At 35.3% G+C, this 23,726-nt stretch overlaps 2 protein-coding genes across 2 annotated transcripts; one reads left to right on the forward strand and one right to left on the reverse strand.

Annotated features, from left to right (window-relative positions):
* Positions 1–2,427: 2,427 nt before the first annotated feature.
* On the forward strand, positions 2,428–13,673 carry atg10 (ATG10 autophagy related 10 homolog (S. cerevisiae)). The gene is made up of 7 exons (XM_063014298.1): positions 2,428–2,578; positions 6,453–6,602; positions 6,753–6,866; positions 8,300–8,426; positions 8,528–8,625; positions 9,898–9,995; positions 13,023–13,673. The coding sequence occupies exons 2-7, from the start codon at positions 6,453–6,455 to the stop codon at positions 13,120–13,122; spliced, it is 687 nt and encodes a 228-aa protein (XP_062870368.1). The 5' UTR covers positions 2,428–2,578; the 3' UTR covers positions 13,123–13,673.
* Positions 13,674–15,230: 1,557 nt separating this feature from the next.
* tmem167a (transmembrane protein 167A) lies at positions 15,231–20,865 on the reverse strand. Its single transcript, XM_063014066.1, has 4 exons — positions 20,807–20,865; positions 16,562–16,671; positions 15,708–15,742; positions 15,231–15,625 (listed from the first exon to the last, which is right to left on the reverse strand). The coding sequence occupies exons 1-4, from the start codon at positions 20,807–20,809 to the stop codon at positions 15,555–15,557; spliced, it is 219 nt and encodes a 72-aa protein (XP_062870136.1). The 5' UTR covers positions 20,810–20,865; the 3' UTR covers positions 15,231–15,554.
* Positions 20,866–23,726: the final 2,861 nt, after the last annotated feature.

Consider the following 23,726-nt stretch of genomic DNA (forward strand, 5'->3'; position numbering starts at 1 on the left):
ATTTGCATGATTGTTCATAATAGATATTAATATCGGGGCTGTCTTATAGTTTACCCAGAAGCGCCTCCCGCTGCCTGAAAAAAAGAACGAACAGCCATTTTTTTGAACGGCCCTTTAAAAGGAACGGAGCCAAAAGATCCAGCTGCCTTCAAGAAGCCATAATTTCCATCACTTCCTTTTAAGCTTCAGAGGCTATTAGAGGGTCCATAATTAATGATGCAATTCAAGTTTATGGTGATTGGCCAGTTATTTGGCGGTCCTGCAGTCTGATTAGTCATGTTTTTTTCGGTATTGATGTAAGGAGCATACAGCCATGACACAGAAAAACTATGTACATTTTATTTCAATTGAACAATCTTTTTAAGTAACATTATCCTGCATGTTATAGCGTCACCATATTTTTGCCATAGCCTATAAACCCATGGTATGTGGTTAAGTTTCATGACAATAGGTGTAATCCTTTCTGTATATGTGTGCTTTATGCTTGGCTTGCTCCACCCATGTTTTTGATTGATTTTTTGATGATTATTAATGTTTACGTTTTCAACGTTCCTTTGATACCACGTTTGTATATGTGGGGTGAAATTCCAGACATCAATGCATGCTACATGGTTCTTGCTTTCAGAGCGGTAGAGAGAACAGGGGAACAGTTGTAAAGGGGGCGGAGACATTTTTCTGCGCAGCTTCCGGGTTGTGGGGCTAGTGAATAGTTCCAAACATTATAATACATTTTATTTATATAGCGCTTTTCAAGATACTCAAAGACGCTTTCACATTCACTTTCAACCCATAGAGCCACATTCATTTCCACTACTTAGCAAGCACTACTTAAACATTTTAATAAACATTAGTGTCAGATTAATTATTGACACTGGAGTCTTTTCACCTAAAATGAGTTGATTAATCAAGAGTCTTGTTACAGAAATGATAATAAAACATTAGAGCCATAATAAATCATGCTACTTTTACTTTCATACTTAAGTACATTTGAAGGTAAATACTTTAGTACTTTCACTCAAGTGGAGGTAAAGAGTATTTTTACTTTTACTACTACTTTTACTGGAGTAATATTTTTACTTGGGTATCTCAACTACATGGTTTGTGTACCTTGTCCACCACTTACATTAGACAAAATGAACTTGTGCATATTCATAATGAATTCATTCATGTATTACATGTAGGAATCAATTATTAATCACTCATGAAATAAGACATAAATTAATTCTATTTCATGTACCCTTACTATAATGTTTTTGGTACGGTAGTGTGTTTATTAATCTGTTCATTCAGTGCAGGCAAACCTTATGAATCGAACCACATGGCTTAGTGTTTAGCCAAAATTATTATTATTATGAATCCTCAGGAAAGTGAAGGGAGATTAGTTTATGCAAAAAACAAAACAAAAAAACTCTTTAATCTCTGTACTGTATATTGTCTCTACTACTTAATGATATCGCATTATGTAATGTATGCTAACATAATGTACTGTGTGTTAACAAGAACGACCTATTAACAAGTCATTATAAACATCAATCTTCCACTTCATATACTAAATTGACATTAAAGCAGATGCAGTAAATGTAAAGGCAGTTGAAAATACCCAGAAATTGTACAAATGTTTATTATTTACGGTTTAATATTTCATTCACTGCTGCCTGTCCCATATGAGAACATGACAGCGGGGGGTTTGTTTGGAACTACTGAAGGGGCACATGAACTCGCGTGGCGGCAAGATCAAGGAGTGTCGCGACTCTCTCTCTCTCTCTCTACGGCTCTGCTTGCTTTTTGTAAGTCATGAAACAATTAATCAGGGGAAAAAACTAATTTTGTCTCTACATCATACAGGTAGGAGAAATTTACCATCAGGTTGAGCTTGAGTGCCTGAGGAGCAGAAGAGACTACTACCTCTTGACCAAGTATCATGTCCGTACGACTTACGTTTTGGTCTGTGTGTTTTGTTATATCAGAGAAAAAGAAGAAGTAGACAAAGAAGAAAAAATCCTATCAAAAGTAATAGGCACCTTCGGTGCTCAGACCTATAAAATGGCTGCAGCAACTAAATGGTTTACTTATAAAAGTAAGGTATTAAATGTTTAATCTCTTTGAAGTCCGCACTATGGAGGAGATACCCTTTTAAAAGACTAGGGCATAGCGATGATTACTTGAACCACAGGCTTATTTTATCATTTTAAAACTTTTTTTTGTGGGATTCTGAATGGCTTAACAATCAGGACTGGACTCTGCTATACTTTTATAGTTATACTCAAAATATAGTTAAACTGCAAGCTAATGCATAAAGTTGCTCAAACGTAAAATGCTCAAAAAGTTACATATTTAAAACGGACCTTACACATTTGCAAACAGTAACGTGACCAGGGTGACGTCATTCCAACATGTCTGCGCCCTTAGAACTAGCGAAAAGTAGTAGTGTTTTATTCATTTTTAAGTAGATTTTTAAGTTTGTACTTATATTACAGTATATATTTGAATACTTGTTAAAGTTAAGTGATATATTGTTATTTTAGGCAAGATCGTATTTTCCAACGGAACACTTCCATGCGTTTTCAGTGCTTTAAAGGTGAGTAGAGTAGCTTTTGTTTTACTGGATGTGGTGCAACTATGTAACATTGTGTTTTTTTGTATGGCAGTAAAATTGCGCATTTGTGTAAAAGAAATGCAGATGTTCATGTAGCTTTATTTGACTTTTTTTTAATGCGCAGTTTTGTGTATAACGCTTCAAATAACTAACTTAATATTATATTGTGTTATGATTGATAAGCGTATTCGCAGACAGCTAACTACGTTGTTACAACTGCCCAGTTTGTTCCAGTCTCTCTCTTTAGCTCAACGTTGTAAAACCTTCAAAAATTATTTTTACTTCGGCAATGTTCAAACATTTGTCCGTAAAACGGAGCAAACGTACATAAAACACGTAGATAAATGTCACAGATCATATGTGGCGCGTTACTACCCGTATATAATATACAGGTCCTTCTCAAAAAATTAGCATATTGTGATAAAGTTCATTATTTTCCATAATGTAATGATAAAAATTAAACTTTCATATATTTTAGATTCATTGCACACCAACTGAAATATTTCAGGTCTTTTATTGTTTTAATACTGATGATTTTGGCATACAGCTCATGAAAACCCAAAATTCCTATCTCAAAAAATTAGCATATCATGAAAAGGTTCTCTAAACGAGCTATTAACCTAATCATCTGAATCAACGAATTAACTCTAAACACCTGCAAAAGATTCCTGAGGCTTTAAAAAACTCCCAGCCTGGTTCATTACTCAAAACTGCATTCATGGGTAAGACTGCCGACCTGACTGCTGTCCAGAAGGCCATCATTGACACCCTCAAGCAAGAGGGTAAGACACAGAAAGAAATTTCTGAACGAATAGGCTGTTCCCAGAGTGCTGTATCAAGGCACCTCAGTGGGAAGTCTGTGGGAAGGAAAAAGTGTGGCAGAAAACGCTGCACAACGAGAAGAGGTGACCGGACCCTGAGGAAGATTGTGGAGAAGGGCCGATTCCAGACCTTGGGGGACCTGCGGAAGCAGTGGACTGAGTCTGGAGTAGAAACATCCAGAGCCACCGTGCACAGGCGTGTGCAGGAAATGGGCTACAGGTGCCGCATTCCCCAGGTCAAGCCACTTTTGAACCAGAAACAGCAGCACTGGACTGTTGCTCAGTGGTCCAAAGTACTGTTTTCGGATGAAAGCAAATTTTGCATGTCATTCGGAAATCAAGGTGCCAGAGTCTGGAGGAAGACTGGGGAGAAGGAAATGCCAAAATGCCTGAAGTCCAGTGTCAAGTACCCACAGTCAGTGATGGTCTGGGGTGCCATGTCAGCTGCTGGTGTTGGTCCACTGTGTTTTATCAAGGGCAGGGTCAATGCAGCTAGCTATCAGGAGATTTTGGAGCACTTCATGCTTCCATCTGCTGAAAAGCTTTATGGAGATGAAGATTTCATTTTTCAGCACGACCTGGCACCTGCTCACAGTGCCAAAACCACTGGTGAATGGTTTACTGACCATGGTATTACTGTGCTCAATTGGCCTGCCAACTCTCCTGACCTGAACCCCATAGAGAATCTGTGGGATATTGTGAAGAAAAAGTTGAGAGACACAAGACCCAACACTCTGGATGAGCTTAAGGCCGCTATCGAAGCATCCTGGGCCTCCATAACACCTCAGCAGTGCCACAGGCTGATTGCCTCCATGCCACGCCGCATTGAAGCAGTCATTTCTGCAAAAGGATTCCCGACCAAGTATTGAGTGCATAACTGAACATAATTATTTGAAGGTTGACTTTTTTTGTATTAAAAACACTTTTCTTTTATTGGTCGGATGAAATATGCTAATTTTTTGAGATAGGAATTTTGGGTTTTCATGAGCTGTATGCCAAAATCATCAGTATTAAAACAATAAAAGACCTGAAATATTTCAGTTGGTGTGCAATGAATCTAAAATATATGAAAGTTTAATTTTTATCATTACATTATGGAAAATAATGAACTTTATCACAATATGCTAATTTTTTGAGAAGGACCTGTACATAGGCTACCTATATCATTTTACCATAGTCTACTATAACATCAGGGGCGTAACTGCTGACTTCTTCAGACTGAAGATGGCACTTGGAAACCAGAGACTGAACGGTCTACTAAATAAATACACATTTGTTTGATTCATCTATTAATGATGATTATTTTAGGAAAAAAAACATCTTAGATTTTTTTTTAAGTCAGTTACTGATAATTACATTTGATTTCCAATCACTTGCAATGCCTGTTTAAGTCAAAGCTCCTGATTCCCAGTGTTTCACATGACATTGATTTATATACAGTGTAAGAGACGAAAATCACTGTCAGATGTGTGTAATGCCAGGTCTATGGTCAGTGTAAAGAATTGAATTCTTACTAGTAAAAAAATGTATTTTCTGATATCAAAAATTAAATTCTTGATATCAAGAATTAAGTTTTTACTAGTAAGAATTCAATTCTTGATATCAAAAATTACATTCTTGATATCAAGAATTGTATTTTTGCAGCCCCAGACCTTGATGCTACCACCACCATGCTTGTAGGCAAAAGACTGTTGTCTTGATACTCCTCAACAGGGTGCCGCCACACATGCTGGACACCATCTGAGCCAAACAAGTTTATCTTGGTCTTGTCAGACCGCAGGACATGGTTCCAGTAATCCATGTTCTTGGACTGCTTGTCTTCAGCAAACTGTTTGTGGGCTTTCTTGTGTGTAAGCTTCAGAAGAGGCTTCCTTTTGGGATGATGGCTATGCAGGCCGAGTTGATGCAGTGTGCTGCGTATGGTCTGAGCCTTGACAGGCTGACCTCCCACTTCTTCAACCTCTGTAGCAATGTTGGCAGCACTCGTGTCTTTTTAAAGCCAACCTTTGGATATGATGCTGAACATGTGGACTCAACTACTTTGGTCGACCCTGGCTAGGCCTGTTCCGAGTGGAACCTGTCCTGGAAAACCTCTGTATGACCTTGGCCACCGTGCTGTAGTTCAGTTTCAGGGTGTTAGCAGTCTTCTTTATAGCCTAGGCCATCTTTGTGGAGAGCAACAATTCTATTTCTCACATCCTCAGAGAGTTCTTTGCCATGAGGTGCCATGTTCAATATCCAGTGACCAGTATGAGAGAATTGTACCCAAAACATCAAATTTAACAACCCTGCTCCCCATTCACACCTAACTCGAACGAGTCACATGACACCAGGGAGGGACAAAGACACAATTGGGCACAATTCGGACATGTTCACTGTGAGGTGTACTCACTTGTGTTGCCAGCTATTTAGACATTAATGGCTGTGTGTTGAGTTATTTTCAGAAGACTAAATCTAGAAAATCTATACTGCTATACAAGCTGTACACTGACTACTTTAAGTTATATCCAAGTTTCATTTAAGTTTCATTTGTATAGTGTTGTCCCATCAAAAGATATAATAAAATATTTGCAGAAATATGAGGGGTGTACTCATTTTTGTTTTTTTGTTTTTTTGCACTGGGGCTCATGAGCTCCTACTCATGCCACTGTATAACATAACGTTACATTATAGCCTAACTTATTATGGGTAAAGCGAGCCTGCCCTTTTGACTAACTGACAAAATTATTTTGTTTCACATTTTTATTAAAAACAAACTCTCTGGAATGTTCCAGACAAGTAAACGCAAAGATACAGGTAAATCAGAAAAGGTTGTCAGAATTTATTTTGTTCGTACCAACCAAGTAACAAACTAAATACAATGTTGCATGGTGTTTGCGTGATAGCTGGGTTGATATGCTATATCGAATACTGTATCTGTTTCTGTCTTAGTTTTTCCACTTATTTAGGACTACATTTAGGATACATGTAAACCTTCATTTGTCCTATGACATGTGTTTAAGGGTTTATAACTTTGTATTTTTCCTCATTTTTAGATGTCAGATGGAGAACTATGCACTGCTAGCTGTGACTTGGATGAGAAGATCTTCTATCATTGCTGCAAGCTTATCCTCAAGCATTCTGTTGTAATTAAAGATGGATGGAGCTGGTCAAGTCAAAGGTCAAAATATGAGACCTTGTCAAAGGTGAGAAAATATATAATTGTAAGTAAGATAAAATACAAAAAAATGATTAAATATTTTGTTTAGGGTCATGTTCAGCATATATTTTACTGAACACTACTTGTATTAAAAGTTTGTAGTTCTTAAATGTTACTTTAATTTACTTTTATTCAGGATGGTGTCGAAGGTTACTTAAAAAAGACTTCTCTAAAACCTGGGAAAAGATCTAGTTCTTTGCTTAACTACAAAGTTAAAGAAGATACAAGTGCTTGGACACATGAATTCCAGGTAAAAACCAACTTAAGATTTTGCATTTGTTTTTTTCAATATGTGTTTTAAATATTATTAAGATAATTAATTGTTTTACTGCTGAGCTGGGTGTGAGAGTGAACTGAATACAACATCAATCAAAAGTGTTATTAATACAGTATTATTCCAACAGTTCTGGGGTCATGTAGATGTGATTGTCAATTTTAGGAGAGGACTTTTTGGCCATTTTTGCCCAGTGACTTTCTTATTGTGTACTCATGTACATTGACCTTAACTGGGGCAAGTAAGGCCTGCAGTTCTTAGTTCTTTTATGTCCTTCTTGATAAGTCACTGATGCGTTCTTGGTGAAATTTTGGTAGGTCGGCCACTCCTGTGAAGGTTCACCACCATTCCATGTTTTTTCCATATGTGGATAATGATAGCATTAATGTCTTTAAAATGAGGCATCATGTGCTGCTTAACTAATCATAATATAGTCAAACTGAAAGCTAGAGCACAATGTTGCACAAAAGTGCTCGAAGCATTTGCAAATGCTAAGTTACAATTACAAATAGTGTTGTTTATATCCACAAATTGAAAGTTACAAATTTAAAATGTACCTTACACATTTGCGAATAGAAATGCACTTTTAATTAAAATTTCACTTGCAAAACTGCAACAATTAGTATTAGCAGTTTCAAAACGATTAAACATTGTAATTAATAGTAAAGGTGATGAAACAGTGTTAAACATTCTTTTATGTGTGTTGTAGTCATTAAATTCTATATTCAGTAATCTTCTTTATACATTTGCCAATTAAATAAAGGTTTAACAGGACATCTTAGGTTTTTTGTTTTTATTGCATTTAAAAAAATGCCCCAACAAATGTAGTTTGTACCATCCACAGTTAAAAGATTGAAGACAGTTTTAGAAGAATCAATTTTAGTTAAAAAGGCTATTATTTCAGTAACACAGTGAAAACCTTGCACTGTAGATGAATGGTAAACATTTGGGTTGTTAAAAACAAAAAACCCCCAACACATTCAAGTGCCTAATTTGAATATTTAACAGTTAGTACAATTATCTATAATATCCTTTATATAGAATAGAATAAAAACTTTGTCATGGTACAACATAATACTGTGTGGTACTTTTTAACATAAATGAATCATATAAAAAAGAATAACAACAGCAACAAGAAAAACAACACACGACCACACACAACACACAGACATAAAACATGCAGTCAAAATATTGTCTACTGATATCCAGGAGTTCAGTTCTTCCGAACTGGATTAATGCCTCTAGTGTCTGGACTAACCAACAAAACAACCTAGCCGCTGTGTCTGCATGCGCTGCCATGTTGTAATAATCTGCATTGTGAATATGAATCCATTGTTATCTAAATATGTTCTAGCATTTACAATTCTAGGTTTTTACCTGTTTGGTTTGATTTCTGTTTCTCTTTCTAGCTGGATGATGAGGCAGCTGAAGTACATACACTGTGTGATGATCAAATCATAATGCATTATGAATACCATGTTTTATATTCCTGTAGCTATCAGGTTCCCGTATTGTACTTCAGAGCATCCACATTAGGTAAAATATTAAGACATTCATTTTTGGTAGTTTTAAACTGATTCTTCAGATGACAAACATTTTTGTATTGTGTTGTCGGATATTTATGTTTTTCAATACAGATGGACAACTCTTGTCCCTTGAGGAGATTTGGAACAACATTCACCCAAACTACAAACAAAGACTACTGCTAGAACCATATGCTACACTAACACAACAGGTGACATTAATGTTTTTGAATGTTTTGGATTGGCTTACTGTGGTTAAATTGGTACTAATTACATTAACAGGACGTCTTAGGTTTTTTGTTTTTATTGCATTTAAAAAAATGCCCCAACAGATGTAGTTTGTACCATCCACAGTTAAAAGATTGAAGACAGTTTTAGGAGAATCAATTTTAGTTAAAAAGGCTATTATAAGGGTATTGCCTTTGCAATGTGTTTCAGTAACACAGTGAAAACCTTGCACTGTAGATGAATGGTAAACATATGGGTTGTTAAAAACAAAAAAACTTCCAATACGTTCAAGTGCCTAATTTGAATATTTAACAGTTGGTACAATTATCTATAATATCCTTTATATAGAATAGAATAAAAACTTTATTTGTCATGGTACAACAAAATACTGTGTGGTACTTCTTAACATAAATGAATCATATAAAAAAGAAAAACAACAGCAACAAGAAAAACAACACAGACATAAAACATGCTACACACAAACTACAAACAAAGACTACTGCTAGAACCATATGCTACACTAACACAGCAGGTGACATTCATGTTTTTGAATGTTTTGGATTGGCTTACTGTGGTTAAATTGGTACTAATGACAGAATTTAACTGTTTTCTTACTAACTAACTACATGTAGCACAGTTCTTGTTAATGTTTGGATCCATACCAGCACACTGCTGTTGTAGATGAGTGTTGGCACACTACATCCAATGATCCTCTCTGCTGTCCTGATTTTACACTGGAGTTTGGCTTGTCCTTGTGACGTGGAGGAACCAAACCAGATGGTAATAGATGATGTGGGATTGGACTCGATGATTGCTGTGTAAAACTGGATCAGCAGACATTGGCAGGTTGGATTTCCTCAGCTATCTCAAAAAGAACATTCTCTGCTGAGCCCTCTTGGCGATGGAGAGTGTGTTCCTTTCCCACTTTAGGTCCCTGGATAAGGTGGTGCCCAAGAACTTAAGTGACTCCACCATCGAGACCATAGAGCCAACAGTTAGCACATGCACCTATTAAATATCAAGTTAAAAGAATGTTGCTATAAGTTCTAAGGATTGGGGTTCAATGATATTGCTTATGAATATTTGTCATGAGAGCTAGATATTTTTCATTATGCCAACTTTCAAACTGTGCGATTCAAAATTGCTTTTATGTATTACTAAATATTTATTTGTTGTTTACTGAGACATTTTGTTGTATATTTTTATTAAATTCTATACACATGTTTATTTGTAATTTTTTTATTTCTTTTTTACAGGAGCACCCTTTCCTGGGCCAGCCCTTTTTTATGCTTCATCCTTGTCGCACCAAAGAGTTTATGAGACCAATTTTGGAAATGGCACTAGCTGAAAATAGGTAGAATTTTACTTTTTTTTATTTTATTTTACAAGCCACACTGAAAACATGATGTAAGATCTGTTAAGTACAACTAAGTGTTTAGTTTAATCTCATGAATTTGGAATGGGATTCGATAAAGGCAGGACAAAAATAATACCATGAATTTTCCTTCATGTAACCTGAAGGAGAATGTCTGTCCATGAACTGAAGCTAAATTGCTTTATGCAACAGCAATTTGAAGCATAAGATCAGTTGCCCTTAATGGCTCAAAAGAAAAAAAACTTGACCTTAAATATGGAGTTTATATCTAAAATTATTTCTGAGGGCAAAAATGAAGCAAGTCTGCAAAGGAAGTGGCCAAAAATTTCTCATGGTGACCTAAAGATTTTTTTAAACTTTTTGTATCATCCAGCAGGGCAATGAGCCAACATAAATGTCCTAATATAAAAAAATGGCATGACGTCATTTAACCTTTTGACCATATCATGACCTAAACCTGTGGAGTGAGTTTAAGTAAAATCCTTTGGAAATAACCTAGGATCCTGTTTGTGAAGAGTATGTATTGAGGAATGTTCTTAGATCCCCATTTATGCTTATATAACAGCACAAAATGTATTTAATTCTTATAACAAATATGACGGTATTGTAAAACAGTAAGGTGATTTATAAAATCTACATTCTGAATGCTGAACTAGCGTTTATAGTCAGTAGCAAACACAGTTCATAACAATGGTTAACTAAACATACTAATAAAGAAAATTTAGATGTATTTACCACTTTTCCTATGTTTTTTTTCCAAAGATCTAAAGGTCTAAACAAAAATTTTTTTACGCATCATAAAGATAATGTTACACCAGTGACCCAAAACACAAGGACCACCCACCTAATACGCTGTCAGAATAGCTCTAACCTGTGAAGACATCTGAGTTCTATGGAATCTGCTCATAACCAGCAGGTCCACCAAGACATTAACAGGAGGTCCTTCAGCCTCTATGTAGTTTGCAAGGTGGATCGTCCTTCATGTGCATCCTGGTGTCATTTTTGTCCTTGGGTAAACCATGCATACATGCTTGGTTCCGATGCTTTTGGTGGTGGAAAGGAATTAGCATTGACAGTTTCAGTAGTATGTGACTATGCACTCTATACACAAAACGATTTGATGTAGTGTTCTGTGATACATTGACTAAATTACCAATATTAAAATTATCTGCAATTGAGCCCACCGTAGCCCTTATGTTGGTCTGTACTAGATAACATAGCTATTTTGTCCACTGGCATCAGTAAGCTGCCCAACAACCTGTCTTCAGTTCAAGGCTTGTCCCCCTCCTCAGTCTAAGTATTTGTCATGAGTCAGCTCAACAAGTGCAACCTTTTGCACCTTAACCTTGTAAACAGGAGTTTAGTTTGATTGCTTTTGTTTATTTTATTTAAATACTTATTATGAATCTTAAGCCTATGCATCCTGCTGTGTTAGCATATTAAACGTATGTGAAACTAAACCTTCAGATATTTGCAAACAGCCTCAAAATGAAAGGACACGTAGTTGAGTAATTGTATAGTTGTGACATGCTTTTTTGGAAAATGGTTTCCAGAAAGTGTTTTTAATGTGAAAGCATTGCTTTTTCTAATCAGTGTTTAATTTGATTTATTCTCTTCAAGACTATCAGTAATTTTGTCTAAACTATTATAAGTCATTTACTAAAACAGTCATTACAGCTCTGAAAATTAATGTTAGCATATACAATGGATTTGAAAATAAAATCCTCGACTTTTTGCAGTTTATTTCGTAGTGCATTTAATTTTGAATAAAAATATATGCCATTTTATTTGTCATCAATTACCATCTGTGAACTGCCATCTGGTTTACTCAAGTACATTCAGAGACTTTTTCCAAAACCACTCCATTGTTGTTCCCGAACACTAAAAAAGCCTTAGGTACTGCTTTATATCCTTGCCCTGATCTATGCCTTGCCACAGTTTAATCACAGACATTCACAGACAGTTCTTTGCTCTTCATGGCTTGTTTTTTTCCATGAAAATGCAGTGTAAATTGTGAGCCCTCATAGACAAGTTTGTACCTTTCCAAATAATGCGCAATCAATTGTTTATACTTGTCAGCTTTGATTTAATTAAAACTAAGCCTGGTGTGATTTCTCTATTAGTGTGGTTTGTTACAGTACGTGTAAACACTTCCTTTCGAACTCTGGTGTGCACCAAATAAGCAGACCAAGACTGCTTGAGCAGAGGGGATTCGGCCCATTTCTAAATGAATTCTGGTGCGATTTGTTTTAGGTGTTAAAGCAGTGGCATGATATCACAAGATGCGACACCAAATGCACCCTGACAAAGTAGAGTGCATTGAAATTAATAATTATTAAAAAAATAAATGTGCAGCAGAGGAATTTCTGATGCTATTTTGACTCCTTTATCTATTTTACCACATTCAGCTGTTTTTATTTGGTAAAAAAAACAGCAGGTATCCAGCGTGGAGCATTGTTCTTACTGTAACTAAGAGCATTTATGTTTCGCTTACCTCATAAAGTAAGAAATAAAGTGTACTGAAAGCTAGGGGTAACATAACTGTATTTTACTGACTGTTTTAAGGCATAACACAGAATGCAGAGAGAATTGATTCAGTGCCATGAAACACACTTTTCCATTGATGGTGGAAACCCCAAAGGGACAAAATGCATTTAATATGCAAGCACATACAGTGAACATTCTTGGTGTACTGCATTATAGAAAAGTCTTGTTATGTTACATGACGACTGGTTTGGAAAATACGTCGAACCGAATGTGTCATACTTTTTTTGTTTTGGTTTGATTGTAAATTTGTATTAACACTAAGCAAACCAGGACTAAAATGTAACAATTTATCAATTTCTTGGTTGGTCTGGACCAAGGGAACCCAACTGCAGGTCTAAATTTATGTGTAAATTCATGGGTAAAATTATAGTTATGTCTATTCAAAATTAAATCCACAACACAAAAAGTGTGCAAAAAGCAATGATATCTTTTTTTATACAGTTTTTTGTCTTGTTGCAGAAAAATAAACTACATTGTCACATGGCTGAGCATTGTTGGGCCTGTGGTGGGATTGGACGTGCCTTGTACCTATAACAGAGGGGTGACTGCTCATGACTGAGGCCCCAACTTCACACAATAGCAATGTTTGTTTGAAAACTAGTAAGCTGTATCTGCTCTTTTGTATACATCTGGTGGAGGACAAGAAGACAGTAAATGGACCAGTGTTCTGCAGGGCAATTTGTCACAAACCTAATGTATAAAATACTCTTTGTTATATACAGTGTGCTTTTTTTTCTTTACTACAGAACATTAAGACCTTTTAAAAATGAATCTATATACTGTACTTTGGTGACTAGTGTGCTTTTATAAAGAAACCACTTTAAAATTGTCAATATTTCTGGTTTAGCTATTTGTTAGTGTCTTTGGAGTGAAATTAGCATTTTTATTTTGATAAACATTTTATTTTATGCACTACTCACAACGTATTATCATTTAAAGCAATTATTTACAGAAAATGACAAGGGCTGTCTGGCCAGTCAGGCATTTGCACAGACGTTGGGGGTAGGGGGTGCTTGGGCAAAGATTGTCTAATCAGAAATATTCAACCCCCTCACCATAAGAGATTTTATTGTAAAATGTATAGAATTAAATGAAAATATACAACAAGAATTTCCTGCCTATTTGATGGAACATGCTTTGCCTTTATAACCTCTACTAATTGTCCTCTAATAACAAGCTTTCTGACACATCTCTTGTGAAATCTTTATCCATTTCTCTTGTGCAAATGCTTTTTTGTGTGGCAACTGCTTTTATTTGAAATCCCACAAAATATTTTCTATAGGATTTAAACCTGGAGACTGAAAAGGGCACTCTGGGATACTCCAGGAGTGATTGCTTAACCTTATGCTTTGGTGGAATTGAAATCGTGTTTAATTGTTTAATCATATTCCAAATTTGATGCACCCGTTGCTGATTGTCCACATGTTCTAGGCGAAAACAGGACTCATTGGTCAGGACCAGTCAGCCTTATTTACATTCACCTGATGTGCCGTTTTGATGCCTGCATGTCCATTGTAGGTGCTTTTAATGCTAAACAGGAGCTAGCATGGGCACTTTGACTAGACTGCGATTTTGCATCCCCATATGCATATGGGGGTTTTATACACTGTGTCACATTCACCTTATTACCAGTTTTAACATTACTCTGAATGGGTCTTAACCAGAGCAGCCAGCTACACTGATTGGTTCTGTAATGTTAAACTAGAAATCTAGGGCCACTTGATGGACACTCCGAAAGAGAGGTTTGTGTTCTTTTACTGACATTCACCCTCATGTTAAAACCCAAGGTTTATGGGCTGCTGGGGTAAGAAGCCTAACCTTCGTACAGTAATTTTTGATTGCAGTAGTGGGTGCTTTTCAAAATTTAAGAGAGGATGGTCTAGTGCACATTGCTGAACGCATAACCCTAAATGTCAGCAGTCTGGGACTGTTTCACAGTTAGTGATGGCAACCCAAGCAGAGCAGACTAACCTGTACGAAAGTATCATGAGGATGTACAATACTTGGTATTATCGTGATGATGCTGGTAGCAGATTCCCCTATTTATTTATTTTTTTCTTTCAAAAAAGTGTGCAAAAATAAAAAGGCCTGAATACTCAAACAGACAGATAGGGGGAAACCAATAGTTAAAATGCCTTTATTTTATCTCTTGAGACTTTATTAAGTCTTGAGTTAAAAATATATGTATTATGAAATTAATAAATGCACTACAAGACCCAACACAATAGCTGGTGATGCAAATGTTTTATGCCAGTTCGCATATAGTAATTATTTCATTGTCTGACCACCTGCAACTTCACACTGAATATGTGCATTATAATTATGCAATTCACTGGCTGAGGAGATCAGTAGAGGATTGTTTACATGAATCTTCGGCAGCACGGTGGCCTTACAGCAAGAAGGTCCTGGGTTTGATCCCCAGGTGGGGCGGTCTGGGTCCTTTCTGTGGAGTTTGCATGTTCTCCCCGTGTCTGCATGGGTTTCCTCCCACAGTCCAAAGACATGCAAGTGAGGTGAACTGGAGATACAAAATTGTCCATGACCTTGTGAACTGATGTATCTTGTGTAATGAGTAACTACCGTTCCTCATCATGAATGTAACCAAAGTGTATCACATGACGTTAAAATTCTAATAAACAAACAAACATGAATCTTCACACGGGTACATAAGCATAAAAAATTTTAATATTTATTTTCATTCAACTTCTGACATTTGTTGTGATGTTGGTGGGAGTATGACTTTACAAAAACACTGTTTCCATATTTTACTAGCACAAGGCCCACAAAACAATTCAACTGCACAAATAAAGCCCCATATGGAAGGGAAATACACAAGATGTGCACAGTTTACCTCACCATGCATAAAAACAAACGTGAAAACTAAATTCTAGAAACATGGGAAAATTTGGATACATTACAAAGTGTCTGATGTAGTAGACATAGCTTCTTTTCTAATTGGTTCACTTTCTTGGTAAGGCTCTCTTTGTGCTGCTACTCAGAAAATAAAATGGCGAAAGCCATGATGATACAGCAACAAGCCACATAGGGACTTTTTCGTTCACCTGAAACATAACAGAAGAGTAAAACACAAATTATATCCTAATTCTTAACTTTAAAATTCCTTACCATCTTGACATAACATACCTATTCTTGCACATTTCCAGAATATTCCAAGAAATCTGTGTGGAAGATAGGGTAATTTAGGTTATTAAGTTAAAGCTTTTTAATTTTTTTTGATGTAAACAGATTATATTTGATGATTGTGTTTAACAGTTTTTTGTTAATAAATGCAAACTCATTGTGCACTCTTTCGTAGTTCAGTATGTGAGGAGCTACAGTATATGCATCTCATAGAAGCCGTTAGAATTCTTGCGATATTTTCAGTTAGGAAATGCTGCTTGTACAGAGAAACCTCTCAGAAGTACATCTAAGAGCAGCCTACAACAAATGCTTTAATGTTTTTTGAACATTCTGTATATTTAGATTTTGTAGTACAGATGACAGGACAAAAGCAGAACAACATGAAGAGAAAATAAATAATTAAAAAATGATGCATTATACATATTAACACATATTACCAGACTGCCAAGTCACAGCTCATAAGATAGTCAATAAATGTATGAAAAAGTAGGTAAATTAATTAAAGTTTGTATAAGATCTAGCCCTTCCACATTATTAGAAACAGCTGAACACATGCTTAATAAGCTAATTCATGTAATGAACCAATTAACCACCCTTTGCTCTTAGAACAACCTTTGCTCTTGTTGCATGAATTCCACAATGTGTTGGAACAATCATTGAAGTTTTGAGTTCAATTTGATATGCACAGCAATTATCCACTTTTCCACATTTTGAAGGTGCTCTATTGGATTCAGAACTGTTGACTAAGGAGGTCATTAAGGTTCACTAAACACAGTGACATGTTCATGGCAATACACGGAGATTACATCATGCTGTAGGTAGTCAATATAAGATAGTTAATTATTGTATATACATACCCTGTTTTGTTCTTATCAAGCAGACTTGGCGCTAGTGCTCTGATGTATGCACAAGTGCAGATTAGCAGCAAGATGACAGTAAGCAAGCTCTGGAAGTTAAATATAGCAGACTGCAAAAAAAAGGGTTATTGCATGACAAAATGTTTTAATAAAAAGCTTTAACCATTTTGTCTAAATTGTTTGTGGACTGGTGCACATGGCCACTAAGATTAGTCAATAATTCAATACTTTCTAAAACAATTCAGCAGTAAACATTTAACAAATACGAGTAATTATTCATTGCTTAACTTCGTCCTGAGTAATAAAAATATAAGATCAACTGATAAAATATTAATTATAAAAAATTTTTTTTTAAAGTTTTTTCATTTTTTTATAATTAATAATTGTGTCCTGCAATAAATGTCCAGGGTGTGTTATTCCCAGTGATTTGAGGAAAACCAGAGCCACCACTACCCTGTGAATTGTTTCATCATTAACATTCCTTACCATAATAAAATCCTTCTTCATTCATATATAATTTTTGCCTTTAATTTTTTTTCTCAACAAGCAGCACACTATCCTTTGGTTAAAGGACAGAAACTTGCAACACTGGTGAATTTTCCCAGAGGTAGCTGGCCTAGCTAAATTTATTCAAGAGTGCATTGACAACTTATTCAGTAAATCACTGAAGAACCCAAATGAAAATGTAAGAACAATGCAGGATAATGTTCTGTAGACCAATGTATCATAGGTGAAAGTTTTTGAATATTGGCCACATTCCATCTGAAATGAGGCTGACGTAGCATTCCAAAATAAAGACATCATGCAAACAGTTAAACATGGTGGTTCTGGTGGTGGTGTAGGGATGCTTTCCCACTTTAAGGCCTGTGTGAGTTGTCATAATTGACGTAACCACAAGAGCTGCTCACTAAAAGAAAATCATTTTGAAGTATGTCCATTCACTAGTCTGTGATCTGAAACTCAAGCACACCTATGTTTTTATAAGTTGCTAAAAGTTCAGTAATCGTCCACTACTGACAGTCAGTTATCAGTTAAAATAAACTGGCTAAATTTTCATTCCCAAACTTAATCTTATCTAAATCACTTAAACAAAATGAAGGTTTTGGAATGTCTACTCTTGACTCTGACCCTAATAAGCGGCTGTGGCTGTACCTTAAACATGCAATGTAAAATGGAAGGACTGGGCCAAATTCCTCCACACCAATAAATCTGTTAGCTGAAGTGTTTGGTTGCAGCTGTTACTGCTGAAACTGCATAACTATCTATTAGGTTTAGGGTAGGGCTGGGCGGTATATCGTAAATATCAATATATTCGATTATACTGTACTTTTTGAACGATGTTGAAAATGACCATATATCGAGTATGCATAGAATAAACAGGTTACCATTTGAGAACGTTTAAAACACAAAAGCGCTAAGCGGAACGCTTTTCTTGGCGTATGAGCATGGAAACTGAATCACTGAGTCAATGAGTCAGAAACGACTCATTTCATTGGAATCGAATCAGAAAACTGAGCTCTTATCTATGTTAAAGATTCATTCATTTTGCTCACTCTGTGGGCAAAACAACTCTGGTTCAAGAGATTCAGATGTATAAAACAATCAGAGCTTCCGGAATCTCTCTCTTCATTGGTTGTTGTATAATTGACAGATAAGTGAACGAATTACCAGTTTCAGCTTTCAACCGCGACAGCCAAGAGAATAAATTAGGTTAAATTATCAAGATGGTTTTCATTAGTTAGGTGGATAAACACAGTTAAATATGGATTTTTATATTCTGGAATTATTCTGGAAATATACAAGATGGCCTCCAAGGTAAGCTGCGGTTATTTTATACTGCTGTGTGGTTGATCTGGGTCGCGGTGCTGCTGTTTACCGTGTGATTTCATTTTGCAATGATAGCAAAGCATTATCAAAAATTAAAAGTTTTCGGGATTTTTTGATGCTCATTAATTTGAAGTACAGTACGGACAGTATAAATGTGCTTGTGAGATTCTGCTGGTTTGTTTAATATAAATGTTGTCAATATGAATATAAATAATAATACAAAATATAATCACTGTAAATCAGTCAGAATTTATCACAACTACAATATTTTGTGTTTTTAAGTTTACATTATATCGTATTGTATTGTATTGTATATCACCACTTCTCAAAAGCATATCAAGATATGACTTTTTTTAGCCATATCACCCAGCCCTAGTTTAGGGGCAATAATATTTCCTCCAATAAAACAATCAATCATTTAAAAATGTTGTTTGATGTTCACTTGTCTTTGTCATATTAAAGCTTGTTTAAATATCTGAAACTATTAAGTGTGACAATTGTGCAAAAAATAGAAAAGATCTAGAAAAAGACAAATACTTTTTTACAGCATTTGAAATAAGGTAATTGGTCAACAAAGGTAAACAGTATATCATGTCTATATGAAACATCATATTTTTTGTTTATACTCTGTCTTTTTATTTCCCATCCATAATGTCTTTCCTATTTTATGACAGCTACAAATCTGTAGTAAGGCATGCCCAGGGACAGGTACAACCAGCACTCTTCTTGAGATTTCAATGTTTTAAGAATCAAACTATTATGAATAAAGGCACATTTTTAAGTTAGCTGTGGATGTTCTAAAATATAAAAACATTTGTTGGGTCACAATATTTATAATAAAAGCCCTACCTAATTCGGCTGTGAAAATTGCGTTACGGACAGTGAAATGACCCGCTTCCTGTGTAATATGCAATTTGCTGTGAAATAAAAAATGTTGTGTTCAAAAGTTTGTGTTTAGCAATTTAAAATTTTTTTATTCGCATAGCGTATGAAATATAAGCCACAATATGCAATATGAGGCAGTCGTAGCAATCATATGGCATTATACAGCATCATAATTACGTTAGTGTAACAGACTTTTCTATGGTATAGTGTGCTGACAATGTTTGATGTATGTGTTTATGTACGGAGTGCATTTTATCCCTTTGGGGATTCCATAGTGTGCTTCTCTACACACGTGATCATCTCTCTGTGGTCAGTGCTCAAATGACAAGCCAGTAAAGTATTGTCTTTCTATGTACTCTGAAGATGCTCAGTTACATTAGCAATCGGTTAGACAAAACTGTTTTTGTGGACGCAGAAGGGGGGTGTCAAAGCACGGATGAGTATTTACGTATCTGTTAAGGTAGGCTGTGCTGTGTATTGTAGCTTCCATTGATTCTATTATTCCATTGAGAGTTATTTAATGACTGCCGTAAAATGTGGCACTTTTGTTCAAAAATCTGTGAAATCTGTGAGTTTTAAAAAATGAAGTCTGTGAAATTAAACACATTTTCTCGTGAATTTAGTAGGGCCTGATACACAATATTTGGTATTATGTCTTTAAGCTTTTATTACATAGATTAGCTTTATAAACGATCATTGAGATTTTGGCACAACTTTTGTTGCACGTTTCACCAGTATAGTTTGCTAATGTCATTTACTTTGTACAGGCATTTGTTTGTACAAATGAGCTTGAAACCTAAGTTTAGAAATGTAGCTCTGAGCTTTATAAAGCCATGTAGAGAGCTTCTATATGACTTTCTGACATGTGCAGTTAGACCGAATACATCTTATGGGTCATATGAACGTAGCCACATAAAGGTCACCAGGTGTAGCTAGCTAATTTCTTGACAGGTAAGAAAAAAAATTACATTATATAAAATATAATTTATTATTTATTATTTTATAAATTATATAAAGTTCTATAATACAAAATAATACATTGCCAAATGTATGTTTCAAACCCTGCAGAGGTTGTCATGATTAAAAAAGGAAACAAAAACAAATTAATCGTATAAAGGTTATTGTTACTGCATGCCTCATACAGGTAAACCTTACACAGTATCTTAAAAAATCTGTGAAATATTACATTAACCTTGTCTTCTAATCCTTGCGTACCAAATATAAGAATCTAATTTGTGAAAAGTACAACAATCTCTGCACTAAACAATAATTAAACTGTATTAGCTAACGTCTTTACAATTATCCATTGTTGATGTTGTTTAAAAAATTTAACCTTTCACACAAAATTACCTATATAGATAAGTATCCATTGACACCTAAACAGTTAAATTTACTTCCGCGCTTGTACATAATGCATAATCCAAAGTGCCTAGCATATTACTACCTCTTAATGAATTGTCATACTTATCATACATATTATTTTACGCAGCTAAGGACAAAATAGTAACGTAAAAATTAAACGTTAAATCATACCATTATGATAAAACCAGCAAGCCACCTCACACTTCCTGTGTTTAAAAGGAAATTGCGTAGCTACAGGTACCGAGAGGGCGAATAAAAAAATCTGTAAATATCGGAAGAGGCGGTACAAACGTAAATAGGCAAGTGAGCAAATTACGCACCTTACCTATATATGTTATATACTTAATATTTCATATTGAAATTAGTAACGTACTTGTGGTATGTCTAAACTTGAACTGAAAAGAAAGTCCCATCATTTCACCAGTTGGCTAATTTCTTGACATGTAGGTATTTTATGTTTATAAATAACCCCGCGTTCAGATTATGTTGTGCAGACCTACAGATTATGTGGCGTAAACACTTAAATTTTCGGCATTTAGCAGACGCCTTTATCCTAAGCGATTTACATTACAGTATACAGTCTGAGCGATTTATGGTTAGGGGCCTTGCTCAACAGCAACCTGGCAGTGGTGGGGCTTGAACCAGCAAATTTACTGGTTACTAGTCCAGTACCTTAACCACTAGGCTACGGTAAACTATGTGATCATGGTGCTCCTAGTGCTACAGTTTATATAATTTACTCCCATGGTCAGATGGTATATTTGTGAGAATGTTGCTGTAGACCTCTTAGCACGCCTCTGTGTTCTTGTCTTTTTAAATTTTGAAGACGTGTAGTTCTTATAATGTCACTGTTGAACCTATTGTACAAACTTGATGATTGACTTCAGAGTGTTTCAATGTTCCTTGGATTTTTTGCACTGTTTTTCAGACTGATACCTTTTAACAATAAGATCCCTTTGATGCTTTGGAAGCTCTTTGTGGACCATAGCTTTTGCTGTAAGATTCAACTAAGTAAATGTAAGGAAAATCCTACTAGACCAGCTGAATTTTATATGGGGCTTATTGAAGTCACTTTAATTGATGGCAAGTGTGTACTGACTACTATTTAACATGAGTCTGAGCACAGCCACATTCTCAATTATGAGAGCATACACACATGCAAACACATTAATTTATTATTTTTTTGTTAATAATTATTTTAGTTTTTTTATTTAATTGCACAGATTATAAGTCACATTAAAGGTGTAAATAAATAAAAAAATATTTATCTTGGCCAATTTTTTTTTTTTTTTTTTATTATTATTTTTTTTTTACAAATTGTAGCATTTAGGGGAGTTTAAGGGAGTGTAGACATTAGAGTTTTTTGAAAATACATAAAAATCAAAAAGTTTTTCTTTTTTACTTAAGTGTTGTTTATTCAAGTTTTATTGGCAGCAGTTAGAGATTAAAGTCTTAATTAATACATCTTTTTAATTACGATTTAGGATATCCTCTTAAGCATTGCGGCTTGGATGGCAGGCATTAGTGAACTGCCGTCTTCAGATCTTTCTACAGATATTTGATGGCGTTTAAGTTTTGGCCTTAGCTGGGCCACTCAAGGCTATTCAGAGACTTGCCTCAAAGACACTTCACTGTAGTTTAACTGTGTGCTTTAAGTCATGGTCTTATTGAAAGGTACAATCCCAAATTCAATATAAAGTTGGGACAGTATGGAAAATGCAAATAAAATAAATTGCAGTGTTTCTTACATTTACTTTGATTTTTATTTGATTGCAGACAGTTTGAACCTAAACTATTTTATGTTTTGTCTTGTTTTGGCTCAGCTTCGTTTCATTTGTTAATATACATATATGTACTTTATGTACTTTAATTCCTGCATTTTAGGCCTGCAACACATTCCAAAAAAGATGGGATGGGGTTAATTTAATAATGAGGTGAAAATACTAAATAATTATGTGATTCCAAACAGATGATTGTAATCATGATTTGGTACAAAAGCAGCATCCAGAAAAGGCTTTTAATGAGCAAAGATGGCCAGAGGATCTCCAGTTTGTCAACAAATGTGTGAGAAAATTATTGAAATGTTTAAAAACAATGTACCTCAAAGAAATATTGGAAAAGATTTGCATATTTCTCCCTCTACAGTGCAAAATATCATTAAACGATTCAAGGAATCAGGAGGAATTTTAGTGCGTAAAGGCCAAGGGCACAAGCTTAAGCTGAATGCCTGTGATCTTCGATCCCTCAGATGGCACTGCATCAAGAACCACCACTCAACAATTATTGATATAACCATATGGACAAGGAATTACTTTGGCAAACCTTTTTTAAGCACTACAATACAGAGTTACATGCACAAATGCCACTTAAAACTTTACTGTGCAAAAAAGAAGCCTTTTGTTAACCATGTCCAGAAGCGGCGTCGACTTCTCTGGGCTCAGAGGCATCTAGGATGGACAATCACACAGTGGAAATGTGTACTGTGGTCAGATGAATCAGCATTCAAGGTCTTTTTTGGAACAAATGATTGCCGTGTGCTCTGGAACGCCGTGTCTCCTGTAAAGCGATCTTGAGACTGTGAAAATCGCTATATAAATAAAGCTTATTATTATTATTATTATTATCTGCACCAAAGACGATAAGGACCACCCAGACTGTTATTAGCAACAAGTTCAAAAGCCAGGGTCTGTCATGGTATGGGGCTGTGTCAGTGCCCTTGGCTAAGGTCATTTACACTTCTGTGCTGGCGGCATTAATGCAAAAAAGTACATTGAGATCTTAGAGCAACATATAGAGTTTCGAACCGGGGAGTTTAGAAACGCAGAGCTGGTGTGCAAGCGGAATATCAATAAATAAATGAATGTATAATTAAAAAATAATTCATAAAATTGCATTTGGATGAAGTTATTTCTCAACAATAAAAGGACAAAAATTAACATGTCATTACAAAATAATTTCTAATAAACAATGTAATTGTGATAAGTGTTAGTTGTGACAGGAAAACTAATACTATTATTTTTAAGTATGTTTTGCTGCCACAATCTTTTTGAAATGATTTGTGTTAAATGGATTTGTGCTTGTCAATGTCGTT

The sequence above is a fragment of the Trichomycterus rosablanca genome, chromosome 18 (assembly GCF_030014385.1).
Source record: "Trichomycterus rosablanca isolate fTriRos1 chromosome 18, fTriRos1.hap1, whole genome shotgun sequence".
Classification (NCBI taxonomy): domain Eukaryota; kingdom Metazoa; phylum Chordata; class Actinopteri; order Siluriformes; family Trichomycteridae; genus Trichomycterus; species Trichomycterus rosablanca.

Coding starts and splice junctions, on each gene's coding strand:
- atg10 (XM_063014298.1), top strand. CDS start 6,453: ATGTCAGATGGAGAACTATGCACTGCTAGCTGTGACTTGGATGAGAAG. Junction 6,603..6,752: donor AATATGAGACCTTGTCAAAG/GTGAGAAAATAT, acceptor ACTTTTATTCAG/GATGGTGTCGAAGGTTACTT. Junction 6,867..8,299: donor CTTGGACACATGAATTCCAG/GTAAAAACCAAC, acceptor TTCTCTTTCTAG/CTGGATGATGAGGCAGCTGA.
- tmem167a (XM_063014066.1), bottom strand. Junction 15,743..16,561: donor CTTGATAAGAACAAAACAGG/GTATGTATATAC, acceptor TCTTCCACACAG/ATTTCTTGGAATATTCTGGA. Junction 15,626..15,707: donor CTGGAAATGTGCAAGAATAG/GTATGTTATGTC, acceptor GTTATGTTTCAG/GTGAACGAAAAAGTCCCTAT.